This window comes from Penicillium samsonianum, assembly GCF_028829775.1.
Source record: "Penicillium samsonianum strain IBT 33392 chromosome Unknown utg000005l_segment0_segment0, whole genome shotgun sequence".
NCBI classification, from domain to species: domain Eukaryota; kingdom Fungi; phylum Ascomycota; class Eurotiomycetes; order Eurotiales; family Aspergillaceae; genus Penicillium; species Penicillium samsonianum.
This window is the reverse complement of record NW_026643263.1, coordinates 2,332,576-2,348,400: the sequence shown is the minus strand read 5'-3', so window position 1 is coordinate 2,348,400 and position 15,825 is coordinate 2,332,576. Positions and strand designations below refer to the sequence as shown.

The 15,825-nt window shown below is 50.8% G+C and overlaps 7 protein-coding genes across 7 annotated transcripts; 4 read left to right on the top strand and 3 right to left on the bottom strand.

The window, feature by feature from the left end:
- Positions 1–117: 117 nt before the first annotated feature.
- Positions 118–1,116, bottom strand: N7471_009788 (MBL fold metallo-hydrolase; the record flags this gene model as incomplete). The annotated part of the gene is made up of 2 exons (XM_057282507.1): positions 118–726; positions 784–1,116. The coding sequence occupies 2 exons, from the start codon at positions 1,114–1,116 to the stop codon at positions 118–120; spliced, it is 942 nt and encodes a 313-aa protein (XP_057133390.1).
- A 395-nt stretch (positions 1,117–1,511) lies between these two features.
- On the top strand, positions 1,512–2,549 carry N7471_009787 (uncharacterized protein; the record flags this gene model as incomplete). The annotated part of the gene is made up of 2 exons (XM_057282506.1): positions 1,512–1,712; positions 1,788–2,549. The coding sequence occupies 2 exons, from the start codon at positions 1,512–1,514 to the stop codon at positions 2,547–2,549; spliced, it is 963 nt and encodes a 320-aa protein (XP_057133389.1).
- Positions 2,550–3,184: 635 nt separating this feature from the next.
- Positions 3,185–3,889, top strand: N7471_009786 (aminoacyl-tRNA hydrolase PTH2; the record flags this gene model as incomplete). Its single annotated transcript, XM_057282505.1, has 2 exons — positions 3,185–3,509; positions 3,585–3,889. The coding sequence occupies 2 exons, from the start codon at positions 3,185–3,187 to the stop codon at positions 3,887–3,889; spliced, it is 630 nt and encodes a 209-aa protein (XP_057133388.1).
- Positions 3,890–4,635: 746 nt separating this feature from the next.
- On the top strand, positions 4,636–6,648 carry N7471_009785 (U4/U6-U5 snRNP complex subunit SNU66; the record flags this gene model as incomplete). Its single annotated transcript, XM_057282504.1, has 1 exon — positions 4,636–6,648. One exon carries the CDS (start codon positions 4,636–4,638, stop codon positions 6,646–6,648), a length of 2,013 nt encoding a protein of 670 aa, XP_057133387.1.
- An 825-nt stretch (positions 6,649–7,473) lies between these two features.
- N7471_009784 (uncharacterized protein) lies at positions 7,474–9,023 on the top strand (the record flags this gene model as incomplete). Its single annotated transcript, XM_057282503.1, has 5 exons — positions 7,474–7,593; positions 7,665–7,743; positions 7,824–8,752; positions 8,806–8,865; positions 8,922–9,023. The coding sequence occupies 5 exons, from the start codon at positions 7,474–7,476 to the stop codon at positions 9,021–9,023; spliced, it is 1,290 nt and encodes a 429-aa protein (XP_057133386.1).
- A 668-nt stretch (positions 9,024–9,691) lies between these two features.
- Positions 9,692–12,112, bottom strand: N7471_009783 (RMD1 family protein; the record flags this gene model as incomplete). Its single annotated transcript, XM_057282502.1, has 4 exons — positions 9,692–9,969; positions 10,026–10,211; positions 10,297–11,995; positions 12,059–12,112. 4 exons carry the CDS (start codon positions 12,110–12,112, stop codon positions 9,692–9,694), a joined length of 2,217 nt encoding a protein of 738 aa, XP_057133385.1.
- Positions 12,113–12,783: 671 nt separating this feature from the next.
- On the bottom strand, positions 12,784–14,940 carry N7471_009782 (uncharacterized protein; the record flags this gene model as incomplete). The annotated part of the gene is made up of 1 exon (XM_057282501.1): positions 12,784–14,940. The coding sequence occupies one exon, from the start codon at positions 14,938–14,940 to the stop codon at positions 12,784–12,786; it is 2,157 nt and encodes a 718-aa protein (XP_057133384.1).
- Between the last annotated feature and the right edge of the window lie 885 nt (positions 14,941–15,825).

Genomic DNA, 15,825 nt, shown 5'->3' with positions numbered 1-15,825 from the left:
CTGTCAGATGGATCTCCTGATGTGCTGGTGTGTTTCATTCAAACTCCACAGAAACATGTTATAAACTCGAAAGATTTTCGATAATTCCTCTTAGAGACCGCTCTCAGTAAGAGTCTGCTAACTAGCCCCGAAAAAGCGAGCTTGATTCTCTGACTTCTCTTCCCATTCGACATCATGAGCCAAGATGATCTCAACACCTTCGGACTCAAGCTGCAAAATCAACTCAATCGTTTTCTCAGCCTGCTCCTTGTCTGTATGGATGCAGCAGATGTGACCATTTTCATCATGCCATTCTCCAATCTCCCTCTCTCTTCTCATGATACGTCGATCATGGCACGAATCCCCAGCTAGATAAGTATATTTACCCGGACCCGTGCGAGCGAGAATATTGATATGTCCTGGGAGATGGCCCGGTGCATCGACTATCAAGACGCTTCCATCTTGGAAGATATCGATCACCCGAGGAAGGGACCCATGCGGTATCCATGACTGGCTGAAATCCGGCGTAGGTCCATCGTTGGCAGATCTATCAGTAGAAGAGTCTATTCCCGTGGCACCCGTTGTAGGGGGTAGTTCGATAGTTCGCAACACAGGCAACATGCCAGGGTCCAAAGAAGCATGACTTCCACGAAGTGACATGTCTTTTAGCAGAGCCAATGTGCCAGGACCAACAACGAATGTGCTTTTATCGAATGCATTTGGATCGCCGATGTGGTCCCAGTGGACCTTGATGGCATATCAGCTGGGTGAATTCCCGCCATGATCAACTTGTGGAATACTTACGTGCGAGTATACCACATAGTCGATATCATCTGTCGATAGTCCACCAGCTGCTAAACTTTGTAGAACATCGGGTTCGGTAGTCATGGGGTGCCAGGTCCCAAGATGACGTTGAATTGGGATCGGATAATTGGCCGATGGATGGCGTAGTCCAAGATCGAAAACGATTCGTGTAGTTTTGTTTGCTGAGCTGACATGTTGAATCAAAAAAGATAGCGAGGGCACTGTTCGCTTTGCGTTTTCTGAAGCAGGGTGTACGAAGAATCGTTCTGGCAGCGTGAGGCGACCGGCTTGAAGAGCGTGCACTTGCACATAGGATTCGTTATCAACAGACATAAATGCAATCTTGATTGTCAATTGCTAGTTAATAAAAAGGCAATACTCAGTCCGAAGCGAGACCTTGTATCTGGGCTGATTCTTAGGAGCGGGGAAACTAGTTGGGGATAAAGTCGAGCTACCCCAATATTGGAGTAACAATGAACAAGTCAACTGCAGGTGCTGTTGCCTGTGCATAGAACTTGAGATGTCTATAGTATTGCACGTTCTTTCATGTTGTTTCGTGCTCGTTCTTCATATCTCTCTCTTTCCTTTTCTCCCCTCGAAAGCCCCCAGTCATTGGTTACTCGCCCATATTTTCTCCTCATCTTCCATCGAACTTATGAGCTTGGTCCGTTTGATCTGGGATCTACCTCCCTCTTTTCGTCCAATCTTGCACTCGCAGTAATCTCAAGATGACGAAGGCAAAGGCCATTGGTTTCATTGGCCTTGGAAACATGGGTTTCTGGATGGCAACTAACTTGGCCGAAAAGCTTCCAGTCAATTCCAATGTTAACGTATTTGATATCGTCCCAGCTCTTGTGGATGATATCTGCGCGAAATATCCGGATAGAGTCGTGGGATGCTCTGGTCCGAAGGATGTTACCGACAAATCAGTATGTATCCTTGAATCACTTTGTCCTTTCTTGCTTTTCGAAGAGAAGACGCTAACGCGATGTAATATCCACTAGGATATCATCATCACTATGCTACCTGAAGGAAAGCACGTCAAGGAAGTTTACATGGGACCGGATGGAATCTGCTCCAGAGACGTCGGACAGAAGCTTCTAATTGACTGCTCGACCATCGACACCGCAAGCTTCCTGGAGATCAAAGACCACATTGGCAAAAACTTTCCTTGCGCCTCATTCTACGACGCCCCGGTGAGTGGCGGTGTGATCGGAGCGGAGAGAGGAATAATTGCATTCTTCCTCGGCTGCGCCGAAGACAACAAGGATATTGAAGAGCTCAGGCAATTGTTTGGTCTGATGGGAAACAAAATCATCCCATGTGGTGGTCCGTCTCTCGGAATCGCAGCCAAACTTTCCAACAACTACCTCTCCGGTATTATCGCCATTGCCTGCTCGGAGGCCATGGACATGGGAATGAAGTCCGGAGTAGACCCACGAGTCCTGGCTCAGGTTTATGCGGCTGGTAATGCTCAAAACACCATCTGCGATCGTTTCAACCCGGTGCCTGGGGTTGATCCCGATGCGCCATCCTCGAACGGTTACCAGAAGGGTTTCAGAGTCGAGCTTATGAAGAAGGATATCGCGTTGGCTTTGGACATGGCCCGTCGCGTAGGATCGACTAATGTGCTGGGGAGTGTGGGGTTGCAGACCTACAAGGAGGCTAGTGAGGATGAGCGATGCAAGGACTTGGACTCACGCATCGTGTTCCGGTACTTGGGTGGGAATGAGAACTGGAAGACTGATCAGAAAAACGAGAATTAAGGCTTCGATGTACATAACCCCGATTTAAAGGGTTACCCCAATTCCCGAGATGGGGAAGTTGGGGAACAGACGAACCGCAGACGGGGGGTGGAGGGAACATTCTACTTGAATCACAGGCAAGCTTTTACTCCAGGGCATGACTGTTAAAGTCTAGAAACAAAAGCAGGCGGTAATGTCGTTCTCAAAGGTGGCTCTTATCATCTTCCAGCATATCTCGATCATCTACAGTTGGGTTGGGAGCAATACATTGCTGCGCCATAGGTTGGATTTTGTGAATAAAGGGTTTTATCTTGTTCGTTCTGTCTCAACTTAACCTTGGAATCTTTTAACTGATTTGCTAAAGACTTTGCGTGAAAGGTTGACATGTTGGAGACTGAGTGCAGGTAGGAGTAAGAAGTGAAGGCAGAACTGGCTCAACCTGGTCACACAACTGACAATATTCAAATGTATAAAATCTAACGGGACATTGAGTCTCTAAGAAGGTGTTTCCTCTAGAATATATCGAGCTAAAAAAAAGAGTGAGTCCCAGGTGAGCGCAGTGGAACTAAACGTGAAGATATCCAGGGCGGTCGAGCTTCCCTCATATTTTTATTTTCCAAGGCTAAGATCTCCCAACACCAACCAACCACCTCAGAATGGCCGCCCCAGTACCGCTAGACCGCATACCTCCTACGACGGCCGCCTACGTGATCGCAACGGCCATCATTGCAGGTGTGACCGGATATTTCATCGGCCAAGGCTCCTCGATCAGCCTCTTCAAAGAAAAGGAAGGGTGGCCAAACAGCTACGATGTGAAGATCCACAGCCACTCCTCCGACGAGGAGGACGAATCAGACTCCGAAGAAGAAGAGACCGACGAGGAAGATGAGGGCAACGGCGAAGAACTGTCGAGCTTCAAGGACAACAGCGAGGAGGTGAAGCTGGTGCTGGTCGTCCGCATGGACCTGGGCATGACCAAAGGTATGTGCTTTACGAACAACGTTTCGATAATTCCTCGCATTTGTGTTGCAAGCGCTTACGATACCTTTCTTCTAGGAAAAATCGCCGCCCAATGCGGCCACGCTACCCTCGCTTGCTACAAATACTTCCTCGAATACGCGCCCAACTCGCCTATCCTCAAGAAATGGGAGCGCGGTGGCCAGGCCAAGATCGCATTGCAGGTCAAGTCCGAGGATGAGCTGCTGGTCATGCAGGCTCAGGCTATTAGCCTTGGGCTTTGCACGCGCGTTATCCAGGATGCCGGGCGCACTCAAATCGCAAGTGGCAGCAAGACCGTGCTGGGAGTCTTGGGTCCCAAGAGCGTGGTTGACGGCGTGACGGGACACTTGAAGCTGTTGTAAATTACACACATTATACCTGTGCTTTTTGCGCATTTAAATAGGCAATGATGATCATGACCTCGACGAACAGCTTTCCAGCATTACTGAATCCATCGCGTTCGGCATACGACACGTCCATCACAAGCGCGCATAGGCAAAATACGTGAAGCACGTTTCCTAGACAACATAGTCCCGCAAAATCAAGACTTTTTCAATCCAAGATTTTTTACAAAATACGATTTCTATGTAGGAGATGTTGGCAAGTCATGGTTATTCCCTAACCTCAGCGGCCAACGGCCAATCGGCAAAGAGATATGAAATATGACGCCGTCCGACACCAAGCTATCAAGCCGAGCTCACCAGTGGGAGCTCAAGACCCGCATCACAAGGCGCAGACAATTATTCTGGGATCTGTCGACCGGAAACCGTAAAGGCCATCCACAAAAATGATGGCTCCAAGCTCGTCGAAATGCCCAGCTCTCAACCACCACACAGAAACCAGTCAGACTGGAGTCCATGGACAGGAAATCTGGACACAGATCCGGTTTTGGTAAAGAAGAAAAAGAGAGGAAGGAAAAAGAGGGAAGCCTCTTATTTATGTCACAAGTGGGGCCGCTAAGATTTTATGGCACTAGGCCTGGCTAGGGATAGTGTTAGGTGGCCGCATCATGTGACCCGATTGCGGTTATCAGGAAACCAGGTGAAAGTTAGGTGAAAGTTATTGTTACCTTTCCATCTCTTCCCCTCCTTCTCCATACACCGTCAAAATGGCAGACGCTCTATCTATCGAGCAAAATAACAAGATCCGAGTGGCTCTTGGCCTCAAGCCACTCCCAGTTCCTGGCGCCGGCCCAGAATTCAGAGAAGACGACGGCAGCGAGTCCGGCGAGGAAGAAGACCCAGCGAGCACTCTCGAGTCACGACAGGCGGAAAGTTACGAAAACTGGAAGAAAATTCAGGATACCGCCGAAGCGAAACGGAAACGAGACGAAAAGAATGCCGCCATCAAGCGGGCGCGTGATATCGCCCAAAGGAATCTGCAACTCCAAGGATCTACACTAGGCGAGGGGAATGGTGACGAACTTGATACCAAGGCCTGGCTGTCACAATCCAAAAAACGCCAAAAGAAGATCGAGAAAGAACGCGCCCAGAGGCTGGCCGAGGAACTCGAAGAGCGGGAGCGCCTTGCAGAAGCCGAGTACACTGCAGCGGATCTGGCTGGTATCAAGGTCGGACACGCTGCGGGTGCTTTTGATAGCGGTGAAGATCATATCCTGACGCTGAAGGACGCTGCTGTGGACGATGAGGAAGAGGACGATGAGCTCCAAAACCTCGATTTGGTTGAGAAGGAAAGAACCGAGGAGAAGCTGGAGCTCAAGAAGAAGAAGCCGGTCTATGATCCTACGGCCGAGAACCAGGGTATCCTTTCGCAGTACGACGAGGAAATCGAAGGCAAAAAGCGAAAGAGATTTACACTCGACGCCCAAGGGTCGACCGGAGAACGCGAAGCAAAGCGGCAGGAAGTTTCAAACCAGTTGCGAAAGAACATTATCAGCCTCGACTTTGAGCCAGAGGTGCCGTCTTCCGATTACATGGACATCAGCGAGGTCAAAATTAGGAAACCTAAGAAGAAGAAGGCCAAGGCTACAAAACAGAGGACTTTCATGGACGACGACGAGATTGCCCCGGTTGCGGATTCGACCAATGCGCAAGGATCCTCGGCCATGGATATTGATTCAAAGGGTGGAGTCCCAGTCCCTGCTCCCCGCAAACCCATCAATCAAGATGTTTCTTTCGTGGATGATGATGACCTTCAAGCCTCTCTTGCGTTGCAACGGCGCGCAGCCTTCAAGAAGCGCAAGAAGATCAGCCCCGAGGAGCTTGCCAAGCAGCTTCGAGAAGAGGAGGCTCAGACCCCAATGGAGATTGAAAATTCGGATAATGACGGCGAGGAGCCTGGCCTTGTTATCGACGAAACATCAGAGTTTGTGTCAAATCTACACAAGCCTACACTCCTTGAGCAGGAAGAAAAACACGCCACAATTGCGACGAAAGAGCCTGAAAGCCCCCACGCAGAGCCCGAAGGAGAGGGCGTGGAGATTGATATGGACCGTTATGGCGATATCGAAGACGAAGAAGAGCTGACCGCGCGCATCAAGCGCGATGAAGCATCTGCAGCCCAGCCACAACAACTCACTGGCACAGGTCTAGAGGAGGAATCAACTTTGGACAGCGGTCTTGCTGCTACTCTATCAATGTTGAAATCGCGTGGCCTGGTTAAAGACAACGACAGCACCAGCCAAAACACCCTCATGCGCGATCGCCAGCGTTTCTTGGCCGACAAGGCGAACCGCGAGACCGAAACCGAGCGACGCGCCCGGCAGCAGCGTGAGCGGGACCGTACCTCCGGCAAGCTTGAGCGCATGTCAGCCCGTGAGCGCGAGGAGCACGCGCGCTGGGAGAACAAGCAGCGTGACCAACAGGAAGCTCGTCATATGGCCGACGTGTTCAACCGCGAATACAAGCCCGACGTCCAACTGCGGTATGTCGATGAGTTCGGACGCAACATGAACCAAAAGGAAGCCTTCAAGCAACTCAGTCACCAGTTCCACGGCAAGGGCAGTGGAAAGATGAAGACGGAGAAGCGTTTGAAGAAGATCGATGAAGAAAAGAAGCGCGAGTCTATGAGCACGCTGGACAGCAGCCAGAGCACCGGCATGAACACTGCTGTGGGCACTGCTGCGCGCAAGAATCGCCAGGCTGGTGTTCGCCTGGGCTGATTCTTTTTTTTCCTTTTCAATAGCCAAATACCAATTCAATAGCCAAATACCAATTTTACGATATCCAAAGTCTAACCCAGAAGTCCTTCCGAAGCCCCGTAGTTATATTTAGGCCTGATCAGGCAACGTTTCTATATCTCGTGGAGAAGGTGGATGTTACCAATTTCAACATATGTATTAGAATATGTACATATCTAGGGGATGTACATATTTAACCGAGTTGTTCCTGTGGGGTGTAAGAATCCAGGTGTCAGGCATCTCAGACACGGGGAAATAGGAGAATTCCTTTACTCCAACTATGTGAGGGGAAACGGTGTGGAGTTCGACAGCCTCGATCAGTTCACCGGAGATTCGACTTGCCGAGAAAACATTTGGAGATGGGCTGATGTGGAGGTATACATCAGGTGTTATAGAAACAATATGGACACCAATGGATATAGGGAATATTTAGGTGTCTCACTCTACATTCCGGATTGAATTCAACATAGGAATTCTATACTCAAATATCAACCACAATTTACCATCTTCAGTAACTAAATCCCCGTAGAAACAGCAGTTGATCCCTGCGATTTAGCCGGAGGATGCAGCCAATCCCATTCGCACATCTCGCCGTTGGTTGTACCTGGTACCTCAAGCGAGGCGGGGTTGCATACCAACTGGCAGGTACCCGCTACCGCTATCACATGAGTCAAGACGAAAAACATCGGGACAACGTCTCCGATCCCTTTATATAATTTCTTTCCTCCCCCGTTCCCTTTCCCCTTCCAATTCCAAACCTAGGAGATCCAGGCCTTGCTCTTTCGATTTTTCTTCATCTCTGCCATTATGCTCTCCACTCTCAGAGTCGCCAGCCGGTCGGCTGCCTCCCGCGAGGCCAACATGCGCACCGTCGTGATCGGAGCTAGACACGCCTCGGCCTGGGCCAATGTTCCCCAGGGTCCTCCTGTAAGCTTTGAGCTTGCAATCGCCGTAATGGTGGTTTTGAAAGGCCAATTCTAACGTAGCTCGGTTAATAGGACGCCATTCTCGGCATCACCGAAGCTTTCAAGGCCGACTCCTTCAAGGAGAAGATCAACCTGGGCGTGGGTGCCTACCGTAAGCCTTGCCCCAAACAATCGCCGTGTTGTGCAATGGATTGGATCTTGGATTGCTGACGCGCTATATCGCTGTTTCAGGTGACGACAAGGGCAAGCCTTACGTCCTTCCCTCCGTCCGCACCGCTGAGGACAAGGTCGTCGCATCGCGCTTGGACAAGGAGTACGCTGGCATCACCGGTATTCCCGCTTTCACCACTGCCGCCGCCGAGCTCGCCTACGGCGCCGACTCCTCCGCCATCAAGGACAACCGCCTCGTTATCACCCAGACCATCTCCGGTACCGGTGCCCTGCGCATTGGCGGTGCTTTCCTCAAGCAGTTCTACCCCGGCGCGAAGAAGATCTACCTCCCCAACCCCAGCTGGGCTAACCACAAGGCTGTCTTCTCCGACTCCGGTCTCGAGGTCGCCCAGTACAGCTACTACAACAAGGACACCATTGGCCTCGACTTCGAGGGTTTGATTGCCGATATCAAGGCCGCCCCCGAGGGCAGCATCATCCTGCTCCACGCTTGCGCTCACAACCCCACCGGTGTCGACCCTACCCAGGCCCAGTGGCGCCAGATCAGCGATGTCATGAAGCAGAAGGGTCACTTCGCCTTCTTCGACATGGCCTACCAGGGCTTTGCCAGCGGTAACGCCGACCAGGATGCCTTTGCTCCCCGTCACTTCGTCAAGGAGGGCCACAATATCGCTCTTTGCCAGAGTTTCGCCAAGAACATGGGTCTGTACGGCGAGCGCGTCGGTGCTTTCTCCCTCGTTTGCGAGAACGCCGAGGAGAAGAAGCGTGTTGATTCGCAGATCAAGATCCTCATCCGTCCCTTCTACTCTAACCCTCCCGTCCACGGTGCCCGCATCGCCTCCACCATCATGAACGACCCTGCTCTTAACAAGCAGTGGCTCGGTGAGGTCGAGGGCATGGCTAGCCGCATCATCGAGATGCGCTCTCTCCTCCGCACCAACCTCGAGAAGCTCGGCAGCAAGCACGACTGGTCCCACATCACCAGCCAGGTGAGATCCAAAAACCCGATTCTTCATAATCCAAACAACTGACATGATATTAGATCGGTATGTTCGCCTACACTGGCCTGAAGCCCGAGCAGATGGACTCCCTTGCCAAGGAGGTAAGATTTATACCCGCATTACTTTCTCCAGTCTGATTCCTAACAATTTTTTCTAGCACTCCGTCTACGCTACCAAGGACGGCCGTATCTCCGTCGCTGGTATCACCACCGGAAACGTCGAGAGACTCGCCGAGTCCATCTTCAAGGTTACCGGTTAAATTTAAAATCACCTAGAAAAGAAATTTTGAAGGATATACGATAAAACGAATGTTGGGGAGTGAGAGAAACCGGGCCTGGGTTTCTCTTTGAAATCCCGGCCCTTTTGTACTGATATCTAATGTCTCTGTTTCATATTTAGCATGGTTCGGCTCTGTCCGTCTTAACGGGGATTTTGGATTCATCTTCCACTTCTTCCTTTTCTTCTTCCAGTATCAAAGTACTCTATAAACTCATTGTAGTCCATCCTGATCCCTCGTCCACTTCCCAATCTTCCCCCAAACCTCCTCCCTCGTAATAATCTGCACCCACTAACTCCCCATCCCATCCTTCCCAATAACAGTCACCATGTTTCGCGGTCCATCCCCACCCAACCCCAAAGCAGGCTATAAAGAGGCATCTAGCGTCATGTGGTGGGCGTGAAGGGGCCAATAACGGGGGTCGACTGGATTTTTAGGCATTTAGAGTAGTGTGTTAAGATTAGGAATGTGAAGTGTACGTATTGTTGCTAAAATGGGAGGGAGAGGAACAATTTCACAATTTTAAAAAGTCAACACGTATTAAGAATCTGTCAGTTTCGAGGTAATATGCAACCGAAGAGAAAAATTTGTCCAGTGAACCCTTCCCTAACACCAATTGCGCCATAATACCCTTTAGAAAGTCAAATGAATTAGTATCCCATCATTCCACTGACGCCCATATCCGAGCCAGCGCCCGCAGTACCGAGAGAGGGACAGATACAGCCTGGCGGCGCGTTGGCGGCAGAGTACGGGTACCACTCTGGGGATGGAGAAGGGGTAACAGATCGACCCAGGACACGGGCTAAAATACTGGCAGGTGTACCAGTGGGACCCTGGCTTTCATTGAGAAGGGCGAAGCGGAGGAAGACTTCAAAGGTTGTAACGACGATTGAAATGATGATGAGGACAATGATGATCCAAGTTTGGTCTAGAATGGGGTCAGTTAGAGAGGCTAGGGAGCGAAGAGAGAAGGTCAAGACATACGGGAAGTGCGGTTGTCGGCAATCGAGTCGGACAAGATCTCCGCAAGATCAAGGAATACGCGGCATCTCTCGTTGAGAACCTGGATACGTGGTTTGATCTCCAAATACTCGCGCACGGCGATATAGAGTGGGTAAAGGGTTGGCTCGCTCTCCCAGAAGAAGTTGGGGACGTCGAGCATATTAGATGCTGGTAGTAAATGTTAGTATGGAACAAAGTCTCTTCTCCGCAACACAACGTGCAAGATGACCCATAGAGGGGATGGGGAACTTACAAAGGTTGACCTCAACACGACTCTTAAACAATCGACCCAGGATCCGGAAGACCTCTTCACGCTTCATGCCCAATTGGCCTGAAACCGCAAGACGTCTGGGAACGTCTTTGGCATCCGCCATCTGGCGGGCCATGACTTCCTCGAAGAAGCACAGTTTGGTGCTCTGTGAAATACCATGACTAATAGCGAGCTTGATCATGTGGTCGCCACTGCGAAGAGTGATCATATCGTTGTAGACTCGCGGACGCGAGATTTCAGTCGAATACTCGAAATGGAACTCCTCTGTCTCAAAGTCTTCCTCGTCAAGAGGCATCGTTGCCAGAGGAGTAGGGATACCAGTTGCAGATGATGTCGCAAACGCCAGATCTGCCAGCAGGTCTTTCTCCTGTCGCTCGGTGAAGTTCCAGAAGACGACGACACCGTAACTGAAAACGAACATCTCAGCAACATTGTATAACGTCCGAGCCGGAGCTTGCGGTGTTGAAGCCGAGGGCGTAGGAGATGGCAGAGAGGGACGGTCTCGAATCAAAGCATGGCTGTCGTCCGTGCTATGTCTTCGGCGACGGAGTGCAGGTTCAGGCGAAGATTGCCCAGTTACTTCATTGCTGTCTGGTTGCGGGAGGGGCGGGATATGCTGCAACCCATCGACACCTTCACCGGAGCTGGCAGCATGCTCATGGTCATTGGGGTGGCCACGAACTTCCTCAGTTATGCGATTCAAGAATCCCTCCCGATTTTCCTCCCGGGGATCATGACCTTCAGGCTGTCGCGGCGATGCTTCAAAATGGTGCTCATCCTCTGGACGATTGTGTCCACCAACCGAATGCTCCTCCGTCTCAAGGATGTATTCATCATGATGATCACGAAGTTCATTCCGTTCAATCTCCTCATCCAACAGGGACTTTCCACCGGGGTATTTTATCACAGGGCTACTCCGCAGACGATATCCCTCATGGCCCGGCAAAAGAGGGAGATGATACGCGGTGTAGAGACAATCATCATAAAGCTTCGTCCGCCCACCATGCTGCTCCTTAACAAAAGCAGCAAGCGACCCCATCTTATACGCCTGAGCCGTACAGTACGCCGTGACACGCGCAAGCTTCTCCGTCCGCCGCGCCTTCGGCAACCGCTCAGCATAACTCTTCGCGCGCTCAGGCGCAACACGGCGCTTCTTCAACACTTCTTCCTCAGCCAGCAGGGGGGCAAGATCATTATCGATGCCGAAATCACCTCCAAGCCGCTTCGACACAAGCAATTGATGTCTAATCCTTTCTGGGTCGATATTTTTCTCCTTGGCTAGACGCGCGACAAGCTCCTCGTCCACGAGGTCCGCACCATCGGAGTCATCGGAGTCTTCTTCGGTTTCGCCCTCCTCCAGCTCGCCGGTGTCAGGCAGGAGAACCAGCTTCTCACTGACTTTCGTCGTTCGAGGCGGAAGTCGCGGTTGCGCGGCGAGTCGGCTCATCGTGCCGCCGGATCCTGTCACTGCACTTGAACTGCTGATGCCTGAGCTGGTTATTAAGCCTCCAGCTGCAGAGGCAAGACGGCGTGACCGTGAGATTGCCGGTGGGCCGCGCTGCTGCATTGAAGGGACGTCGGAGGCGTATTGGAGGACGTTGTCGACGGTGATGAATCGGGTTGCGGGCGAGCGGCGTCGTCGGGGTGTTTGGGGCTGTTGCAGGTCTCGGGAATCTGTGACCTGTATTGAGGATATGTGTTAGTTGATCTTACTTTGCACTGTTGATTTGATAGTCAATCCCACCAAGACGGTTGGGCTGCGCTGGCTAGTCCCCCGTCCTCGGGCCGGGGGAGTCATTGTGAAGCGAGCTTAGAATAGGCGCTTGAGTATGCCTTTGGGTGGTTATTTGCTGGCACTTTGCAGCATAGAAGAAATACCTGGCCGTGGATGTAACAATTGCTATGTATGATGCTCCCAACCAGCAAGTTCGAATGGCCTCGAGGCTAAGCCTAACTAGGAATAGTTCATTGAGCGACCAAATGACGTCTACTCTTGCAGTCACGTGCAGGCTGATTCACCAATCCCGTGACACTGCCACGTGTTACACCGCCCAATGAGACAGGGCCCACCATACCCCATTGGGACTAGCAGATGGCATATGGCGTTTTGGTCGATCTGGGGTAAAAGTGAAGATCGACCGGAATCTGGTTCCATTGCTTATTGACCACAAAATGAAATGAGACTGAGTTATTGACATTTCGTTGATTGTGAGATTTCATTGGTTTCAGAGCACAATGTGGTTCTCGACTATTTGTTTGTGTTGATTGGTGACATAACTATCCTAAAGCAAGTGCTACTCTAGAACATGGAAACCAAGAAAATTGGTTATATGAATATGAATTGCTATGGTAAAAATGAACAATATGACAGATAAACATAAAAACGCCGGGCTGTTGGTTCATTTGGCACTCTTTCGAGTGCGACATGGTCACCATGCAGATGGGATAAAAGAGAATAACGAAATTAAATTACGAGTGAAGGCCATCACGAAGCTGCCTATCTTCCTCCCAGATTTCCTTCTTCATGCGCTGCAGATGAATGTGCTGCTTTTGCAGCTTGTCGAGGTCGACCTGGGGCGGGTTGGAGAGTGCTGCAAGGGAGTCATGCAAGTTGCGGTACTTGGTGTAAAAGTTCTTGAATTTCTGAGACTTCTCCCGCAGCTGCTGTCTCAGAATCTCGTAGCTCATTGGTGGAGATGCACTGCCGGTGCTGCCACCGCTGGAGGAGCTGACCGCTCGGCGCCGCTTGGCTTCCAAGTTTCCAGTAGGACGTCCTGCCTGGGGCACGGACAATTGATCAGACTCGGCCTTGCGCTTCAATGGGTTGGTGGTAGCCGGGGTAGCCGGGGTAGCCTTCGCGATACCGTTGGTCTGGGGAGTAGCTTTGGCAAGTTTGGTAGCAGCAGGGGCTGCACGGCCTACCTTGGTGGATTTGGCCAGCTGAGAGATGAGAGGCGAAGACGAGGATGAACCAGAGGATTGGTTCTGACTGTCAGCTCGGCTGCGGTTGCTACTGGTAGCATCGGAAACATTGGCGGGAGGAGAGGAGCCAAGCGGAGACGGCTTCTGCGGTGAAGTAGAGGGTCGAGAGGGAGGACGCTTGGAAGATGTAACCTTGGTGACTGGTTTGGATGGTTCAAGCTTAGGCTTTGATACCTCAGGTTTAGTCTTGGGAGCAGGAGCAGGAGCAGTCTCGGTGGTGCGAGGCTTGGCCGGTGCCTTGATTTTCGGTGCTGGGGGCTTCGAATTGGATGGAGTCCGCTTGTGTTCCTTCGGTTGCTGCTTTGGTGCAGGCGCGGAAGCAGGGGCGGGAGCAGGCGCAGGAGGGGGAATATTAAGCATATCGGTATCGTCATCTTCATCTGAACTGTGGACGAATTCCGCGGACTTGATCTTGCTGTCCACTTTGGCCGGGGCCTTCCCACCAGTCTTCTTCGTAATCCGTCCGGTCAGGGTGCTGTTGGTATTCTTGGTTTTGGCGGGTCGCTTGGTTGGGTCCTTGTCGCGAGCCTTTTGCGAGGTCGAAGTAGTCTTGGTAGCAGGCGTGGATCCATTTGTGGCGCGGTCGGTCTCATTGTCCTTGCCCGAGTCCTCCCCGTTGGCTTTGGCGATTGGGGCGGCAGGTTTCTGGGGCGGGCCAGTACGAAGGTTCAAACGCGAAAGGCACTTTCCCTTGCCTCGTTCAGCCTTTGGAAGAAGTGTTTGCCAAAGTTTGTCGGATCGAGAGATGCGCATGCGATCGAAGGCAGAAATTGAATTCTCAATGGCTTCCTTTCGGTCCTCCTCGGTGTAATTGAAGCCAAACAAATCAAGATCCTTGTAAACCTTGTCCTTGAGGTTGTATTTCTCGGGGTTGATTCGGTTCAAAACGCCGAATTTCTCGCCGAGGGCGATGCAGTCTTCGACAGTGGTGCGGGTTTGGCGAGCAAGAAACTTGGCCGATACGGCACGGACGGCGAGAAGGTGAATGAAGGGAACCTTGAGGGCTTCAAGCCTCGCACGATCTTTGTTCTCCATCATTGGAGCAGATGTTGGAGTCATTGCGAGAGAGGGAGACTTGGGAGCACCCAAGATAGGACTTGCAGTGAGAGAACGATTGGCAGCAGTTTTGAGGAAACGATCTTTCTCAAGTTCGATTTTGGTGGTGGGACCTTTGTAGCCTGACTTGCTGCCTCGCAGAGCCTTTAACTCATCCGGATGTGAGATTATGTGAGTCTTCTTCGACTCCTTTCCTCTCTCATGAGCATTTAATTTTTCTTCTAAATCTGCCAGCGCCTGATCGGTGGCCGCGGTAGCATTTTTAGCCTTTTCAACCTCGAGACTATGACTTAAAACCCCTGTGAAATACAGTGTCTCTTTATCGGATGAGCTATGGTAGATCTCAGATCGGTGTGTTTCGGGATACGCATGGAACATTTGAGATTTGCCCCCATAGTGAAGTGAAGGGTGTTTTCCCAGCCGGACTCGAGCCGGTTGATCCTTCCGTAGGCTCTGAATCAGATCATCGAGGGTGCTCTGCACCAAATTCAACCGCATGATCTGATTTGGCTTGACAGAAAGATCACCGGACTGATCTCCGAGGTGGAGAGACAGCCCGGTCTGGGGAATATTCAAACCGGTCGACATTATGGGAGTTGAGGAGAGGTCAAGGTCGGAGGGAGGAAGAGAGAGGGATTCGAGATTGTGAGCAGGGTCGGATGGCAGCGTGAGAGCTGCAGGTCAGGCGGCCAACTGCACGAGGGAGTGAGGTAAAACCATACGCCATAAGATCGGCGGAAATATGAATATAGAGAAAGCAATGCAGAATGTAAAATGCAAATGGTACAGAGAAGTGAGAGAGAAGAAAGAGGAGAAAGGCAGAAGGCAGAGCAAGGCGAAGCGTCGGAGAGTGGGGAGAGCTGACGGCGATTCCTTGTAAAATTACAGGGGATTCCCGATGGGTATTTTCTTTTTCTTTTTTTAATTAATAGTAATTTTCAAGGTATTGACCTCCTATAAGTACATGAGTACTCCCAATATTCTTATAAGTATGATATTTAAGAGATATTGAATAGAAATCCCATGGATATAATCCTGAATTGGTGATCTATTTGTCCGTATATTCATCATAGTAGCCCTGGAGACCTTCTCTTCCTGAAGTTAACCGTGATACATCAGTATCGTCCCCGTATTGAAAGTCATTCTGTCTCAGGGCCTTTTGTTCTAATCAAGTCCTGGTTATTTGTAAAGTTACATATTGTCCATGTCACTTTTCTTTTTCCCTTTTTTTTTCTTTCTTTTTCACTCCTTTGTTCCCCGAAACCTGATAATTGTAACGCCGTACACACCCCAAACTATGTACCTAAAATATACATCCATGGATAGACCTACAGCATACGTAACTAAGCGCAGCCGACAACCGCACAGAATCTAGACTCGGATACAAATACAATACAAATACACAGACAAATACCGTGAGGAGAAAAAAGCGATACTCCATCAGCAACGGGGCTTCCCGAGTCCAGTCTTGTT